At 44.0% G+C, this 19,069-nt stretch overlaps 1 protein-coding gene across 2 annotated transcripts in view; it reads left to right on the top strand.

Annotated features, from left to right (window-relative positions):
- The window catches only part of LOC126100803 (transcription termination factor 2), a 255,850-nt gene that overhangs the window by 61,418 nt on the left and 175,363 nt on the right, over positions 1–19,069 (top strand). For both annotated transcript variants that reach the window (XM_049911433.1, XM_049911432.1), the window contains exon 5: positions 623–767. In XM_049911433.1, coding sequence (XP_049767390.1) covers positions 623–767 — 145 coding nt within the window. The remainder of the gene's footprint in view (positions 1–622; positions 768–19,069) is intronic.

A 19,069-nucleotide genomic window follows, 5' to 3' on the forward strand; every position in this document is an offset into this window, starting at 1 on the left:
AAAGATGGTAAACACCCTGTGACATCTGGCATCATTACGCACTGTAAAAGCACACAATCAGTACACAGTGAAAGGTGGCAGTGAATTGTTCAAATACATGTGTTTGAAAAAAACACTGAAAACTGGCCATCTGAAGGATGTAGATCGAGTAAATACATCTCCATTACAACACACGTGGAATAAAAACATTGGAAATTGTAAGAAAGATTGTTCAATAATTTAACCTCATGAAACTTGTTCTGTAAATAGAGAAAACATAATTTAGTAACATACATGTAACTACCATATAACTCGTTTATTATATTCATAAAAACAAACATGTATCACAGGCCACTGAAGATGCTTGACAAATAAAAGAAGCTAAAAGTGTATGGCAAAAAACAAAATGCCTTTCATTTAGTTCCAAATACAGAATATACCCACAGGAACTGTGAATTAATTAAATATTAATAGACTAGTTTCATTTTACTGTAACTCAACCTGCTATTTTCACAAACATAAAAAGCTGTATTTTTCCAGTGTGGAATTTTTTAGATAGTTTCAGATGATTTGTGGTATCACATGTAATGTGTTAAGTGAACTGTCATCAAGGGGGTTGTACCTTTTTTATTCCGGCTCCCAGGGTATTTTGAAGTCGACTAACATAACAGCATTGCCTGATCGCGGTGTAAGACTTCAGATGTCGCTAACTAAGGATGAAAATGAACTGAAGAAACTGAGAAATGATCTTCAAATCAGTGAAGAATGGCATGCAAAAAGTGATAAAGGTTAGTACCAAAACATTATTATTATTATTATTATTATTATTATTTTAATTTTTGTATGCAAGTGTTGTATGAAAGCTAATTAAAGAGCAGCCTATATTTCAATAGATAAAAAAATCAGTATAATTTCACATGATTTTCTGTTAAATCACGACTAAATGTGTATTGCAACTTGCTTACATGGAGATTGGATAATGTGTAATAGTGGTTTGTGTCAATAGTCGTTCTAAAAACGAAAGCTGTTCTGTGCATGTGCTTATACTATTGCATGGTGTGACTCAAAGTTCATGTTATGTATTATGTCTAATAGAAGGTAAGTGTTTCTCAGCTAAAAATTGTAACAGACCCGAAAACAGACATAACTGAGATTTAACTCTGATGTGTTTCATGGTGCATCATTATATAAAATACTATTTTAGAAAAAAAACTGGAACTTTTGAAGATTTACCCTGTACTCACTCTTAGATGACTGACAGTTGGCATTGAGGCTCATATTGATCCTGGCAGGTTGTAATATCCTGACAGTGAAGATGGCGAAAATTTTTGAAAGTTAAAAGGTTTTACAAAATTTAATGTAGCTTGAAATGCAGAGAATTTTGCACATGCTTATGTTTTATCAACAAGGCATAACATCATCATGATTTTACTCTTCCATGTGTATATTTCTTTTACTAAAATTAATTGCTTTGGTTCTTGTGCACAGTGATCTTGTTAGCCCTATAACCAAGCTAGCATATAACTTTTGTGTAATTTTCAGAAGTAACTTAACCATGGAGCGTGCAGGAGGTTCTATGAAGTTCTATTCTTAAATCTCAAACATTTGGCTGTGGGTTTTGATACCCACCTACCATTTTTAACAGTTTTTATTAAATTGTGCCCCCATGGGAAACAGTGCTTATTTTTGATAACATTCATTTTACAGCCAAATTCATGTTATATTTGACATGGTTACCCAGGATTACAAAAAGTGTACACAAAGCGGAGATGTATTCACCTTAGTGTATTTTCATACTTCTTCAGTAACATGGTCTCAACATCCAGTGACTATTTCCACTTCATCATGACATACTTGAAAATAAAGTTTGTTGCACAACGTTCAACAACATTAAAACTCTAAGTGGAAATAATTATAGTATTTAGGAATTAACCATAAGTATGTGAATTTGTGACTAGTGGCAAGCTGTTATTGACTTGATTCCATCAACTCACCACTAAATAACATTACTAGCAGACAAGATAAAACATAATTTGAAGTGGGTGTAGTGCGTGGGTGTTGTTCTTTTGAGGTTTTATGTTTTGTGTGAATGTGGATATATTTGGAAACGAGAAATATAACTTCTAAGTTGACTTTACTTTTTGTGGTTACAGAGGTCTATACATTGTAATTACAATTTTACATTTGTACCAGTACGAAGTTCTCTGGAGTGACCAGAAATATATGGATCACATATCTCTATTTGTTAAATTTCAAATTGTTTTTGTATTAGCATGGTATTTTGGTAATTATTGAGATGTGATAGCATTGTGAAACCTCCACAAATTTGTTGGAAATATTTTCATCTGAAAGAGGTGACATTAATGTGGGTATTACATAGTGAAAAGTTGATTTTTTCGTATGGATCAAGAGATTTTCTAAAAAGGTGGAATGTGTATTTATCTTTGTGAGAGCTTTATCAAAGTTAGTAATGACTGTAGTAAAGGCGGAAGCACCAGCTATTATATGGACTGGTTAGAGATACAGGTGTTACTGGACTTTGGTAGGAAATCTAATAGTGTGGTGAGAAATGAATTGTATAAAAAACATTAAAATAAATTTATGCATTACAAGCGTTTTGAATCTTGCCTTATTCACCCAAGGTAACATTTTAGTTTTGAGTTATTGCTTCTAAGTCACAACTGAGTGCAAGACAATGTGGTGTTGTACACAACAGAGCTCACCCTAGTGGAATTGCAAATTTGGATTTATTGTTCACACACCTTGCATATCTTTTTGCAGAGGAGTCTTAATTCCTCCAGTCAAGGCTCAAGTTTGTAATGCTTCAAGATGACTTACTGAGAATACTCTCCTGGAATCTTGGAGAGGGGAAGGGGTGGGGGCACCTTGGTATATGATGATAGCTATGAGAGAAATTTTGGTTTATGATGTATTTATGGAAAGTAGAATCAATAGCATGTTGTTGTTGAAGTTGTTGTTGTGGAAGTTGTTGTTGTGGTCTTCAGTCCTGAGACTGGTTTGATGCAGCTCTCCATGCTACTCTATCCTGTGCAAGCTTCTTCATCTTCCAGTACCTGCTGCAGCCTACATCCTTCTGAATCTGCTTAGTGTATTCATCTCTTGGTCTCCCTCTAAGATTTTTACCCTCCACGCTGCCCTCCAGTACTAAATTGGTGATCCCTTGATGCCTCAGAAAATGTCCTACCAACCGATCCCTTCTTCTGGTCAAGTTGTGCCACAAACTCCTCCCCAATTCTATTCAATACCTTCTCATTAGTTATGTGATCTACTCATCTAATCTTCAGCGGTCTTCTGTAACACCACATTTCGAAAGCTTCTATTCTCTTCTTGTCTAAACTATTTATTGTCCATGTTTCACTTCCATACGTGGCTACACTCCATACAAATACTCTCAGAAACGACTTCCTGGCACTTAAATCTATACTCGATGTTAACAAATTTCTCTTCTTCAGAAACGCTTTCCTTGCCATTGCCAGTCTACATTTTATATCCTCTCTACTTCAGCCATCATCAGTTATTTTACTCCCCAAATAGCAAAACTCCTTTACTACTTTAAGTGTCTCATTTCCTAATCTATTTCCCTCGGCTTCACACGACTTAATTCGACTACATTCCATTATCCTCGTTTTGCTGTTGTTGATGTTCATCTTATATCCTCCTTTCAAGACACTGTCCATTCCGTTCAACTGCTCTTCCAAGTCCTTTGCTGTCTCTGACAGAATTACAATGTCATTGGTGAACCTCAAAGTTTTTATTTCTTCTCCATGGATTTTAATATTTACTCCGGACTTTTCTTTTGTTTCCTTTACTGTTTGCTCAATATACAGATTAAATAGCGTCGGGGAGAGGCTACAACCCTGTCTCACTCCCTTCCCAACCACTGCTTCCCTTTCATGTCCTTCGACTCTTATAACTGCCATCTGGTTTCTGTACAAATTGTAAATAGCCTTTTGCTCCCTGTATTTTACCCCTGCCACCTTCAGAATTTGAAAGGGAGTATTCCAGTCAACATTGCCAAAAGCTTTCCCTAAGTCTACAAATGCTAGAAACGTAGGTTTGCCTTTCCTTAATCTTTCTTCTAAGATAAGTCGTAGGGTCAGTATTGCCTCACGTGTTCCAACATTTCTACGGAATCCAAACTGATCTTCCCCGAGGTCGGCTTCTACCAGTTTTTCCATTCGTCTGTAAAGAATTTGCGTTAGTATTTTGCAGCTGTGACTTATTAAACGGTAATTTTCACATCTGTCAACACCTGCTTTCTTTGGGATTGGAATTATTATATTCTTCTTGAAGTCTGAGAGAATGTCGCCTGTCTCATACATCTTGTTTACCAGATGGTAGAGTTTTGTCAGGACTGGCTCTCCCAAGGCTGTCAGTAGTTCTAATGGAATGTTGTCTACTCCCAGGGCCTTGTTTCGACTCAGGTCTTTCAGTGCTCTGTCAAACTCTTCACGCAGTATCTTATCTCCCATTTCATCTTCATCTACCACCTCTTCCATTTCCATAATATTGTCCTCAAGAACATCGCCCTTGTATAGACCCTCTATATACTCCTTCCACCTTTCTGCTTTCCCTTCTTTGCTTAGAACTGGGTTTCCATCTGAGCTCTTGATATTCATGCAAGTGGTTCTCTTTTCTCCAAAAGTCTCTTTAATTTACCTGTAGGCAGTATCTATCTTATGCCTCATGAGATAAGCCTCTACATTCTTACATTTGTCCTCTAGCCATCCCTGCTTAGCCATTTTGCACTTTCTGTCAATCTCATTTTTGAGACATTTGTATTCCTTTTTGCCTGCTTCTCTTGCTGCATTTTTGTATTTTCTCCTTTCATCAATTAAATTCACTATATCTTCTGTTACCCAAGGATTTCTACTAGCCCTCGTCTTTTTACCTCCTTGATCCTCTGCTGCCTACACTATTTCATTCCTCAAAGCTACCCGTCCTTCTTCTACTGTATTTCTTTCCCCCATTCCTGTCAATTGTTCCCTTTTGCTCTCCCTGAAACTCTGTACAACCTCTGTTTCTGTCAGTTTATCCAGGTCCCATCTCCTTAAATTCCCACTTTTCTGCAGTTTCTTCAGTTTTAATCTACAGGTCATAACCAATAGATTGTGGTCAGAGTCCACATCTGCCCCTGGAAATATCTTACAATTTAAAACCTGGTTCCTAAATCTCTGTCTTACCATTATATAATCTATCTGATACCTTTTAGTATCTCCAGGGTTCTTCCATGTATACAACCTTCTATCATGATTCTTAAACCAAGTGTTAGCTATGATTAAGTTATGCTCTGTGCAAAATTCTACCAGGCGGCTTCCTCTTTCATTTCTTAGCGCCAATCCATATTCACCTACTACGTTTCCTTCTCTTCCTTTTCCTACTGTCGAATTCCAGTCACCCATGACTATTAAATTTTCGTCTCCCTTCACTACCTGAATAATTTCTTTTATCTCATCATACATTTCATCAATTTCTTCATCTGCAGAGCTAGTTGGCATATAAACTTGTACTATTGTAGTAGGCATGGGCTTCGTGTCTATCTTGGTCACAATAATGCGTTCACTATGCTGTTTGTAGTAGCTTACCCGCACTCCTATTTTTTTTTTTTCCAGTATTAAACCGACTCCTGCATTACCCCTATTTGATTTTGTATTTATAACCCTGTATTCACCTGACCAAAAGTCTTGTTCCTCCTGCTAGCGAACTTCACTAATTCCTACTATATCTAACTTTAACCTATCCATTTCCCTTTTTAAATTTTCTAACCTACCTGCCCGATTAAGGGATCTGACATTCCATGCTCCGATCCTTAGAACGCCAGTTTTCTTTCTCCTGATAACGACATCCTCTTAAGTAGTCCCTGCCCGGAGATCCAAATGGGGGACTATTTTACCTCCAGAATATTTTACCCAAGAGGACGACATCATCATTTAATCATACAGTAAAGCTGCATGCCCTCGGGAAAAATTAAGACTGTAGTTTCCCCTTGCTTTCAGCCGTTCGCAGTACCACAACAGCCAGGCTGTTTTCGTTAGTGTGACAAGGCCAGATCAGTCAGTCATCCAGACTGTTGCCCCTGCAACTACTGAAAAGGCTGCTGCCCCTCTTCAGGAACCACACGTTTGTCTGGCATCTCAACAGATACCCCTCCGTTGTGGTTGCACCTACGGTATGGCTATCTGTGTCGTTGAGGCACGCCAGCCTCCCCACCAACAGCAAGGTCCATGGTTCATGGGGGGAGAAGTGAGTAGAAGAAAGAAAATTTATCATGCGACAATGGCGTCTGGTACAAAGCTGAGAGTATGTTTGAGATCTTTTTGTAACATCTACATTTTCTCAGAGAGAGGAAAGTGTGTAATGCTGCTGAACTGGCATGCTGTTAATACACTAGTTGGGGGGGGGGGGGGGGGGGGGGAATTGGTACACCTGGAAACATGATGTCGATTTTGACCCGATGATGACATATGCCACGTGGGGGTACTAAATGTACTGATAATGACTTCAACATCTTATGCCAACAGATAGCATAGTGGCATAGCTAACAGAATGCCATCTGTGTCTACCCTTTAATAGAGAATGCTCACAGCCAGAAGGCACAGTGTAGTAAAGACATGTGAAGCAAGCAGGCATCTATACCACAGAGAAGCACTTGTGCTACTTTCAGTCTTATGATATAATTTGAAGGGGGTCAAATTGTGGCCCCTCTGTGTGATGGGATGATCCTTTCTGAGAATTTCTGCACAAATTGGACATGTTACGTCAGTTGTGCAATGATGCTGGTATCAGTGGCCACATGAACATTCTCACACCTATAGATGAGGTTCTGGACATCCATGCAGCACGCATACCCGCCCAAATCATTTTATTGTAAGGCAGCAGTTAGAGATTGTACAGCTTCCACAGCACAGATAAGAGGGCTTGTGAGCCCAGACGTGTCAATACAAACTGTTCACAAACCAGTTACTAGCAGTGGGCTCACACTGCAGCACTGAAGTGCATGGTTCGACTGGTGCCAACAGAGGACTGCTCGGAAGATGGAATGGTGTGCCATGATCTTCAGTGATGAGAGCAGATTCGATTTCGTTCAACGTTATTCCCTTGTTCCTGGACAAACATACCTATTTATCCAGTGATTGAGATTTTGGCACAATAGAAGAGAGTCTTCGAAAGGCAAGTCATATTTGCACGCTTGACAAGTTGTATGAATTTGTGGAAAATGGCGGAGTGAAAGACCTGTTTAAGGTCGTTTGAAGGTTTGAGGAATATTCAGCAATTAAATGGTAAAATAGTAAAGAATGGTACTGCAATAACTGGTGCTAACTGCACCATGTAGTTAAGACCTAATAGCAATAAAGCCATAATTCCCCCAGTTTTTCGTGATGTTTATCAGAAAACAGAATCCAAAGCAATGAGACAGTGAAGACACACCAGAGGAGATATAAATGTGTTTTTTGTATTTGATGTGTAAGCCTCTTAACATAATTCACATTCAGAAAACAGTAGTTAAGCCAGGATTAAGAGACTGTTTGACATGTCACCATAAAATGTTTGGTTTTCCATGCAGAAATTATAACATATTTAGATGTTCATAATTTCTGTTTACATTGACAATTCTATTTGTCCTTTTGCACAATCTACCTAACAGTAAGTTAAGCATTAAAAACTTGAATCTTTATTTTACAAACAATACCTCAGTGGCATGGTTTAGAAAACTCAGTTTATATTAATTTCTGGTCAAAGTGGCATAGCTCCCTCTCTTAGTAGACCCCTCAATTATATTCTTAAGGGATGTTTCTATACCACAGCCCTTTATTGGACATGTTCTAATGGACATAGCATATTTTTGCCTTTATCTTATTTGTGAACTGGATCACTCTATCAGGTATGTGTGAACTTAGAGTTTAATTCTGTATCCAGGCTGCATTTCAGATTTTCATGTCACTGGAGTATAGACAGAGGTGAAACTCGTGTCAAAGATTTATAATCAATCAGCAGCAATTGACTACCAAGTTTAGGTGTTTATCCTTAAATATGTTGAAGCAAGGTGGCACAGTGTATTTCACGTAAGAGCATACATCAACTTGATGGTCGGAACTGTATAATGCTGTTGGTGGTAGTGTATCTCTGCCTCTCCCCAGCAAAACAGTTCGTGAAGCCAGTTGTTGGATTGTGTAAGATTAATAAAGAATTCAAACAACCTTGCAACTTGGCATTTCTTACAAACATGAAAAATTAATGGTATTATGAAAAGGCTGTATTGCTATTCACCATATTGAGTTGCAGACAGGCACAATGAAAAGACTGTATGCATTGAGATTCTGACCAAAGCCTTCTTCAGAAACACACACACACACACACACACACACACACACACACACCCTGCGGGTCCGGGGATTAGAATAGGCCCGAGGTATTCCTGCCTGTCGTAAGAGGCGACTAAAAGGAGTCCATCCCCCTCACGGGGGTAGTTAGCGCCTACGTCCGGAGACGGACGGTTTCACGACCTATAATCGTGGTCTTTTTGGTTTTTCACTTCTCGTTTCTTCCTTCCTTTGGTTGGTTCCTTTCTTTGTTCTTCTCCACCTCATTGTCTTCCTTACTCTTTCCCTTGACTTCTTCTCCTTGCCTTCTCATTGCCTTCTTCTCCTTGCCTTCTAATTGCCTTCTTCTCCTTGCCTTCTTCTCCTTGCCTTCTCTGGTCTCTGCCTCGGCGTTTGAGACAGTCTGTCCTCTTTTTCCCTCTCTCTCTTCTTTTTCCTCTTCTTCCTTCCTCCCTGTGCGTGCCTGAAGGCCGACCCACCCGTTCGCACGCGTAGCCGGTGACGGGGTAACGCGTAATTCCCCGCCCTGGGTAGACATGTAAGGCACGCGCGTACCCCCTGGTAAAGGCCAGGCCCGGGGAGGGGTGATTGCCTGAGCTGATACCTTCTGACCATGCCGATTGGTCCCTCCGTCTGTTTCTCGGGAGGTGTGACCTGAGGTGTAAACATTCACCTAAGGCGGGAGTGCCCTCTGAGAGGGTCCCCACAAGGAAGGAGCGCGCCATCGGAGACGCTGGCAATCATGGGGGATTCCTCCGCAATGGATTCCACTCCATCTCTCTCGACTTCTGCCCAAAAACGGAAACGTGACCAGCCACCAGTGACAAAAGTACTACCGCCTGCCCCACAGTTCCTCGTCGTTTCTCGATCTGAGGACGGAAAGGATTTTTCCTCTGTCAACCCTTTCGTTATCCAGAAGGGCGTAGATGCCATAGCCGGATCTGTCAAATCTTGTACCAGGTTGCGTAACGGTACCTTATTACTAGAAACTGAGAGTGCCTTTCAGGCACAAAAACTGCTTCGGGCCACACTCCTGTACACGTTCCCTGTCCGGGTGGAGGCCCACCGAACTTTGAATTCGTCTCGTGGTGTAGTCTATACTAGCTCCCTCGACGGATTGACTGACGAGGAGATTCAATCTTTCCTCGCTGAGCAGGGCGTGACGGCTGTCCATAGGGTCATGAAAAAGGTCAACAATGACCTTGTACCGACCCGGACACTTTTCTTGACCTTCGATAGTGTTAAGCTGCCATCGCGCATCAAGGCGGGCTACGAGGTTATTTCTGTTCGCCCCTATGTCCCGACACCTACGCGCTGCTACCAGTGTCAGCGTTTCAATCACACTCGACAGTCTTGTTCCAATGCGGCTAAATGTGTCACTTGTGGCAGGGATGCCCATGAGGGTGACTGTCCACCTCCGTCTCCTCGTTGTGTGAACTGTCAGGGTGACCATGCCGCATCCTCCCGCGACTGTCCTGTCTATAAGGAAGAACGCTGTGTCCAAGAAATTCGGGTCAAAGAGAAAGTGTCCACCTCGGCTGCTCGCAAGCTATTGGCTAGTAGGAAGCCCGCGCTGCTCCCAGCGGGGAAATACAGTACTGTCCTCGCCTCTCCTCGGACTACCAGGGAGGTGGCAACCCAGACATGCGATCTGACCTTCAGCACCACGGTTGTCCGTTCGGCCAGTGCTAAGATCGCGCGGTCGACGTCTCCTCTTCCTCCCATCACCCCACACACACCAGCCCCTTCATCAGCTTCTGCTAAGACGAAGACCCCGAAGTCAGATGCACGGGCCTTCAAGAAGGAACCATCCAGTGCAGACTTCCTACGTACCTCGACCTCCCAGCCTTCGACCGGTACTTCCACCAAACGTCCTTCCAAGAAGGCTCATAGGAAGCACAGTTCTCCTTCTCCGCCACGGCGCATTTCTTCTCCTGCGCCACCCAGCGGTTGCCGCCCCAGGCCGTCATCCGTTTCGCCTGGCCGCACCGCTGGTAGCCGAACATCTGGCCGTTCACCGGCGGAGGAAGCTCCCCCTCCCGGCCATCCTCCCAAGATGGCCGATGAACCTATAGACCCAATGGACAATGACTGTCCGCCTACTGATAGCGGCGGCAGTGCTCGCTCGAAGCCAGGCCCTCAGCGGCCTTCGAGGTGACCCCTTCTTTCATCTTCCTTTTCTTACGATGGCACTTATTCACTGGAATATTCGCAGCATTCGCTCCAACCGAGAGGACTTGAAGTTGCTGCTCCGCTTGCACCGTCCGCTCGTCGTAGCCCTCCAGGAAACGAAGCTACGCCCATGCGATCAAATTGCCTTGGCACACTACACCTCTGTGCGTTTCGACCTACCCCCTGTGGTAGGTATCCCAGCTCATGGAGGGGTTATGTTGCTGGTCCGGGATAATATTTACTACGATCCCATCACATTGCACACCGGCCTGCAGACAGTTGCCATCCGCTTTACTCTCCCCACTTTTACATTTTCCATTTGTACCGTTTACACTCCATCGTCATCTGCCGTTACCAGGGCAGACATGATGCAACTTATTGCTCAGCTCCCTGCACCATTTCTGTTAACTGGAGACTTCAATGCCCACCATCCCCTTTGGGGCTCTCCAGCATCCTGCCCGAGGGGCTCCTTGTTAGCAGACCTTTTCAACCAGCTCAATCTTGTCTGCCTCAATACTGGCGCCCCTACTTTTCTTTTGGACACATCTCACACCTATTCCCATTTAGACCTCTCTATATGTACTCCCCAACTTGCACGCCGGTTTGAGTGGTATGCACTTTCTGATACATATTCGAGCGACCACTTCCCGTGTGTTATCCATCTCCTGCAGCACACCCCCTCTCCGTGCTCCTCTAGTTGGACCATCTCCAAGGCAGACTGGGGGCTCTTCTCTTCCAGGGCGACCTTTCAGGATCAAACCTTCCCAAGCTGCGATCGTCAGGTCGCACACCTCACTGAAGTCATTCTCGCTGCTGCTGAATATTCCATCCCTCACCCTACTTCTTCTCCACGTCGCGTACCGGTCCCCTGGTGGTCCGCAGCATGTAGAGACGCTTTACGTGCTCATCGACGTGCTTTACGCACCTTTAAACGCCACCCTACAGTGGCGAATTGTATCAATTATAAACGATTACGTGCACAGTGTCGTCGTATTATTAAAGAAAGCAAGAAAGCCAGCTGGGCTGCTTTCACAAGCACCTTCAACAGTTTTACTCCTTCTTCTGTTGTCTGGGGTAGCCTGCGCCGGCTATCTGGCACTAAGGTCCACTCACCAGTTTCTGGCTTGATGGTCGCGAATGACGTCCTTGTGGCCCCTGAGGATGTCTCCAATGCCTTCGGCCGCTTTTTCGCAGAGGTTTCGGAGCTCCGCTCATTACGACCCTGCCTTCCTCCCCTGCAAACAGGCAGAGGAGGCTAGGCCACCTAACTTCCGCTCCTCGAATCCTGAAAGTTATAATGCCCCATTCACCATGCAGGAACTCGAAAACGCACTTGGCCGATCACGGTCCTCCGCTCCAGGGCCTGATTCTATTCATATTCAGATGCTGAAGAACCTTTCTCCTGCGGGTAAAGGGTTTCTTCTTCGTACTTACAATCGCATCTGGATTGAGGGACATGTTCCCGCATGCTGGCGCGAGTCTATTGTTGTCCCGTTTCCTAAGCCGGGGAAGGACAAGCACTTGCCTTCCAGTCATCGACCTATCTCGCTTACCAGCTGTGTCTGTAAAGTGATGGAGCGAATGGTTAACTCTCGATTGGTTTGGCTGCTCGAATCTCGACGCCTACTTACCAATGTACAATGTGGATTTCGTAGGCGCCGCTCTGCTGTTGACCATCTGGTTACCTTGTCGACCTTCATTATGAATAACTTCTTGCGGAAGTGCCCGACCGTGGCTGTGTTCTTTGATTTGGAAAAGGCTTACGACACCTGTTGGAGGGCGGGCATTCTCCGCACCATGTATACATGGGGCCTTCGCGGTCGCCTCCCTCTTTTTATTCGTTCCTTTTTAATGGATCGACAGTTCAGGGTACGTGTGGGTTCTGTCCTGTCAGACACCTTTCGCCAGGAGAATGGGGTGCCACAGGGCTCAGTTTTGAGCGTCGCTCTCTTCGCCATCGCGATCAATCCAATAATGGATTGCCTCCCAGCTGATGTATCAGGCTCCCTTTTCGTGGACGATTTTACCATCTATTGCAGCGCGCAGTGTACACGTGTCTTGGAGCGCTGTCTTCAGCATTCTCTTGACCGTCTTTACTCCTGGAGTGTCGCCAATGGCTTCCGTTTTTCTGCCGAGAAGACGGTCTGTATTAACTTCTGGCGCTACAAAGAGTTTCTCCCACCGTCCTTACGACTCGGTCCCGTTGCTCTCCCAATCGTGGAGACAACCAAATTTTTAGGCCTTACATTTGACAGGAAACTTAGCTGGTCTCCACATGTGTCATATTTGGCCGCCCGTTGTACTCGTTCTTTAAATGTCCTCCGTGTTCTCAGTGGTATGTCGTGGGGAGCGGATCGAACCGTCCTACTTCGTCTATATCGGTCGATCGTCCGCTCCAAGCTGGATTATGGGAGCTTCGTATACTCCTCTGCACGGCCATCCATCTTACGCCACCTCAACTCCATACAACATCGGGGTTTACGACTTGCGATCGGAGCATTTTATACTAGTCCCCTAGAGAGTCTTCATGCTGACGCTGGCGAATTGCCACTCACCTACCGGCGCGATATACTGCTTTGTTGGTATGCCTGTTGGCTACTGTCAATGCCCGACCATCCGTCTTATCATTCCTTTTTTGACGACTCTCTCGACCGTGAATACGGGTTGTATGTCTCTGCCCTGCTACCCCCTGGAGTTCGCTTTCGTCGCCTCCTTCAACACCTTAATTTTTCACTCCCTGCAACCTTTCGAGTGGGCGAGAGCCACACGCCACCTTGGCTCCAGGCTCAGGTCCCGCATTCACCTTGACCTCAGCTCGCTCCCAAAAGAGGTTACCCCCGGTTCGGTCTACCACTCCCGTTTTGTGGAACTTCGTTCGAAGTTCATCAATATGACTTTCATTTATACAGATGGCTCTAAGACCAATGACGGGGTCGGGTGTTCTTTTATTGTCGGGGCACAAAGTTTCAAATACCGGCTCCATGGCCATTGTTCGGTCTTCACAGCTGAGCTCTTTGCCCTCTACCAGGCTGTTCTTTACATCTGCCGCCACCGACATTCTGCTTATGTCATCTGCTCCGATTCCCTGAGTGCCATCCAGAGCCTCTAGTGATCCGTATCCGGTTCACCCTTTCGTGCACCGGATCCAACGCTCTCTTCGGCAGCTGGTGGACGTCGGTCCTCCGGTTAGCTTTATGTGGGTCCCTGGCCATGTCGGTATCCCTGGGAACGAAGCTGCAGATGCCGCGGCCAAGGCTGCAGTCCTCCAGCCTCGGACAACTTCTTGTTGTGTCCCTTCGTCAGATTTTAGCAGGGTTATTTGTCGGCGCATTTTATCGCTGTGGCATGCCGATTGGGCTGCCCTTACAGACAACAAGCTTCGGGCCTTGAAACCTCTTCCCGTGGCTTGGACGTCCTCCTCACGCCCTTCTCGGCGGGAGGAGGTAGTTTTGGCCCGGTTAAGAATTGGACACTGCCGGTTCAGCCATCGCCATCTGCTGACGGCTGCGCCGGCGTCATTCTGCCCATGTGGGCAATTGCTGACGGTCCGCCACATTTTAATGTCCTGTCCGGATTTTAACGCACTGCGTCTCGATTTTAACCTGCCATGTACTTTAGATGCCATTTTAGCGGATGATCTACGAGCAGCTGCTTGTGTTCTTCGTTTTATCAATTTGACAAACCTCACTAAGGACATTTGATGATGCTGTTTTTTAGTCCTATGCCTGTCAGTCTGTCTTTTATCGTGTTTTCCCTTTTAGTTGTTGTTTTAAACTTGTGCCTCGCGGTGCATTCTTAACGTCGTCAGGGCGCTAATGACCATTGAAGTTGTGCGCCCTAAAAAAAAAAAAAAAAAAAAAAAAAAAAAAAAAAAAACACGCACACGAATGTAAGTGCACTTCACTTACCGTATTTACTCGAATCTAAGCCGCACTCGAATCTAAGCCGCGTCTGAAAAATGAGACGCGAAATAAAGGGAAAAAAAATTCCCGAATCTAAGCCGCACCTGAAATTTGAGAGTCGAAATTCAAGGCGAGAGAAAAGTTTTAGGCCGCACCTCCAAATCGAAACAAAGTTGGTCCATTGTAATATGAGACACAATTTAGGTCGAATGAATGATGATACAGCTACAGTAGTTTGGTTCGAGTCGTAAGCTTAGCAGTTAAGCTTTACCAGGTAGCCATTGCTATGCGTCCGGCGCTCCATCCGTATTTATATGGGTACCCTTCCTTTATCACGTGCTTCATCTGGTTTGAATTAATTGCTTATTTTTCTTTGACCTGATAAGTGCCGTTCTTTTTCTTATAGGTGTTTACGTCACTCTAAGCTGAAAAATGCATTACTGTACTGTGTCATGCATTGTCTGTCTCATTCTGATAATGAGTGTTTACTACCTGTCGCCGCTCGCGGCATGGCTTGCTTTTGTGCGCGTTATCGCCACTTACAATTTAAAAAAAAAAAAAAAAAAAGAGGAATCCTCTCATTAGCGAAACAATGGCAAGAGACTGCTATTTGTTGTTACTTACACAGCTGCTTTCTTTGATAATGATCAACAAGAACCAAATAATAGACTGTGTATGATAGAAGATGTTCTGAACAAGAGTTTAGCGAAAATTTTTCTCCGTTTGAAAATCTTTGCGGCCGCTTCTTTATTACATCAAATTCCGCACAGAAATTAGAGTCATCTTAGATTTAAAAATCTAGTCAATTGCCGTGCTTCATTTCTGACTGTATCACTATTAGGCATAAGAAGAATACGAATATAAACATGGCATTATATGTATATTCTTCCGCGTTTGCTGTTGTCTCACTCTAGTTTCGTAGTTTATTAGGCAGACAGGATTTAAATGAGGTAGCAGCAAACACAAAAGAATACATGGCAAAATGTTTATTTTCATATTATTCTTATGTTGAGAGAATACTGCATGTGATTCACAATTCGTAAAAGTTCCTATTAGCAACCACCGCTTCTCACAGGTAGGAAAAAATTCAGAATGTAGAGTTGGCCATATTGACAAACATCCCAAACAGTCTTGCCAGTCAGATTTTCATAGTACATTGGAACGCTGCAACATTCGAAGATGAACAATACGGAATTTGTATTTACTTCCTTGGATAATGTATGAAAACGCAGTGGTCGAAACTCGGGGCGGAGAAAAAAGCTCGTCTTCCACCTTTTTTAATTTATTTACTGACACAGAGGTTTTGGCGCCAGTATTTATATTTGTGTCTGCAAATCATGCCTGTGTAGTGCTACATATATTCGACGGCAGAAGTTAGTTGTGGCGGCACCTAGCAACATCTCTCAGAACTTCCGCTTACTTTGTACTCGATTCTAAGCCGCAGGTGGTTTTTTGGATTACAAAAACCGGAAAAATAGTGCGGCTTAGATTTGAGTAAATACGGTACACATGATCCCCATTCCCAGCAGTTCCGGCCAGAATTTTGGAAAGTTGCATAGTTATTCCCTTTCCTGTAATGTGCTTGAAGTTCACATTAACTAGTCTTTGAAACTAGTAATAAGTCGTTTACATCCAATGTGTCAATTAATTTCCCAACAAGTTGTCCGAAGTGAGAATGAAAACTGCTACACAAATGTTCAGTCCAAAGGGTAATACTTTATATATGTAAGACTTACCTTCAAATAAGAAAGCCGTATATGGTCTTGATTCTACACTCATGCTCATAAATTAAGGATAATGCTGATATATGGTGAAACAACTCTCTGGTGGACGGTTTGTGGGTTTAAATCACCTCGTGGTATGACCATGTAGTGCATTTGACCTGCAGTTTTCACATGGTGGCGCTGGCAGCAGTCCACATACGCAGAGGTGTGTTGGTGCATGTCAGAGTACGCTGCAGCGAGTAAGTGTTCAGACGTTTTGAGACGTGCTAATGATGACTGTGTGTTGAAAATGGCTCAAAGAACACACATGGATGACATTATGAGGGGTAGAATACTAGGGCGACTGGAGGCTTGTCAAACACAGCACCGAGCGAGGTGGCGCAGTGGTTAGCACACTGGACTCACATTCGGGAGGACGCCGGTTCAATGCCATCTCCAGCCATCCTGATTTAGGTTTTCCGTGATTTCCCTAAATCGTTTCAGGCAAATGCCGGGATGGTTCCTTGGAAAGGGCACGGCCGATTTCCTTCCCCATCCTTCCCTAACCCGAGCTTGTGCTCCGTCTCTAATGACCTCGTTGTCGACGGGACGTTAAAAAACACTAACCTAACCTAACCCAATCAAACACAGCAGGTCGTAGCACGGGCCCTCCGTGTGCCACAAAGTGTGATCTCAAGATTATGACAACAATTCCGGCAGACAGGAAATGTGTCCAGGTGCTACAGTACGGGACGTCCACAGTGTACAACGCCACAAGAAGACCGATATCTCACCATCAGTTCCCGCAGACGGCCACGGAGTACTGCAGGTAGCCTTGCTCGGGACCTTACCACAGCCACGGGAACAGTTGTCTCCACACACACAGTCTACAGACAACTGAACAGACATGGTTTATTCGCCTGGAGACCTGCAAGGTGCATTCCACTGACCCCTGGTCATGGGAGAGCCCATGAAGCCTAGTTTTAAGAACACAGGACATGGTCATTGGAACACTGGTCCCAGGTTATGTTCACGGACGAGTCCAGGTATAGTCTGAACAGTGATCCTTGCCGGGTTTTCATCTGGTGTGAAACAGGAACCAGATAACAACCCCTTAATGTCCTTGAAAGGATCCCGTATGGAGGTTGTGGTTTGATGGTGTGGGTCGGGATTATGAGTTGTGCACATACAGCCCTGAATGTCTTTGACAGAGGAACTATAACAGGCCAGGTGTATTGGGACGTCATTTTGCACCAGTATGTCTGCCTTTTCAGGGGTGCAGTGGCTCCCAGCTTCCTCCTGATGGATGATACGGCATGGCCCCATCGAGCTGCCATCATGGAGGAGTACCTTGAAACAGAAGATATCAGGTGAATGGAGTGGCCTACGTGTTGTCTAGACCTAAACCCCAATCGAGAAAGTCTGGGATGCTCTCTGTCGATGTATCACTGCACGTCTTCAAACCCCTAGGACACTTCAGGAGCTCCGACAGGCACTGGTGCAGGAATGGGAGGCTATATCCCAGCGGCTACTCGACCACCTGATCCAGAGTATGCCAACCCGTTGTGTGGCCTGTGTACTTGTGCATGGTGATCATACCCCATATTGAAATCAGGGTACATGCCCAGGAAACAGTGACGTTATGTAGCACATGTGTTTTGTGACGGTCTTCTCAACTTATCACCAATGCCGTGGACTTACAAATCTGTGTCATGTGTGTTCCCTATGTGCCTGTGCTATTAGCACCAGTTTTGTGTAGTGCCACATTGTGTGGCACCGCATTCTGCAATTATCCTTAATTTATGAGCATGAGTGTACAACTAATGGGACCTGCCGATGTCGAGCTGTTAGCTTTGAGCTAAAGAATTATGCTTCCCCAAATTTCAACAATAGTTCTGCTATAGCTGGAAATCTCTCTTTCAAATTGTGTCTGTTCAGTGTTTGTGCATCTGAAACTAAGTGAGCATCTCCTGCTAGCTTTTTAACGACTAATATTGGATTATTATCGACACTAGGACTGCATTCTGTAATGTCATTATCAACAGTCTTTTGGATTTCTTCTCTAACAGGTGTTCGATGGGTCATAGGCGTGGGATAGGGTTTTCAGAAAAAGGGTTTATGTACCTTACTTTAAAGTTACATATGTAGTCTTTAATTACACTTGGTTTATCAGAAAATATGTTTTGTTTTAATGAAATATTTTTAATTGGCTCTTTCATTCTCTTGTCAAGTCTGATTCTTGCCATTTTAGTTTAATTTTTCCAATAATTCTTTTTTAACTTTCAATTGCTTGTTACCTATTTCCCATATAGTTCTTTTTCTGTTGAAATCTAATTACACATTGTTATGTACTAACCAATTAAAACCCAGTAGTAATGTAGGTTTAAGTTAATATAACAACGAAAATAATCAGTTACTGACAATTTAATGTAAATGGATCGATGAAAAATCTACGCACCAAGTGGTGGCAGGAGAACACATACACAAAAAGGTTTAACTGATACAAACTTCTGGAGCTAGTGGCTCCTTCTTCTGGCAGAAGAGTTGAGGGGGAAGGAAAAGGATGAAGCAAAAAAACTGGAGTGGTTTAGGAAAGAGGTAAAGTTCAGAAAAGTAACCCAAAACACCGGGTCAGTGCCCCCCCCCCTCCCCCCGCCCCTGCGGGTTCAAGGGTAAGAATAGGCCTGCAGCATTCCTGCCTGTCGTAAGAGGCGACTAAAAGGAGTCTCACGTGTTTTGGCCTTTATGTGATTGTCCCCTGTAGGGTTTGATATCTACTTTCCAAAATTTTCTGTTAGTGTGTACCATTTGGGGAAGGGCGCCTTACATGGTGCATCATAAATCCATCTTGCCCTAAGATCTGGCACACTTGATATCGTCATGGAATTGGGCTTGCACCAAGCTTCCAGCCACTTTGACTGCAGTGTGTTCTGGGTAGTATACATTCCCTTCATTGTGTGCTTCCATCCTT

The sequence above is a fragment of the Schistocerca cancellata genome, chromosome 9, assembly GCF_023864275.1.
Source record: "Schistocerca cancellata isolate TAMUIC-IGC-003103 chromosome 9, iqSchCanc2.1, whole genome shotgun sequence".
NCBI lineage: Eukaryota > Metazoa > Arthropoda > Insecta > Orthoptera > Acrididae > Schistocerca > Schistocerca cancellata.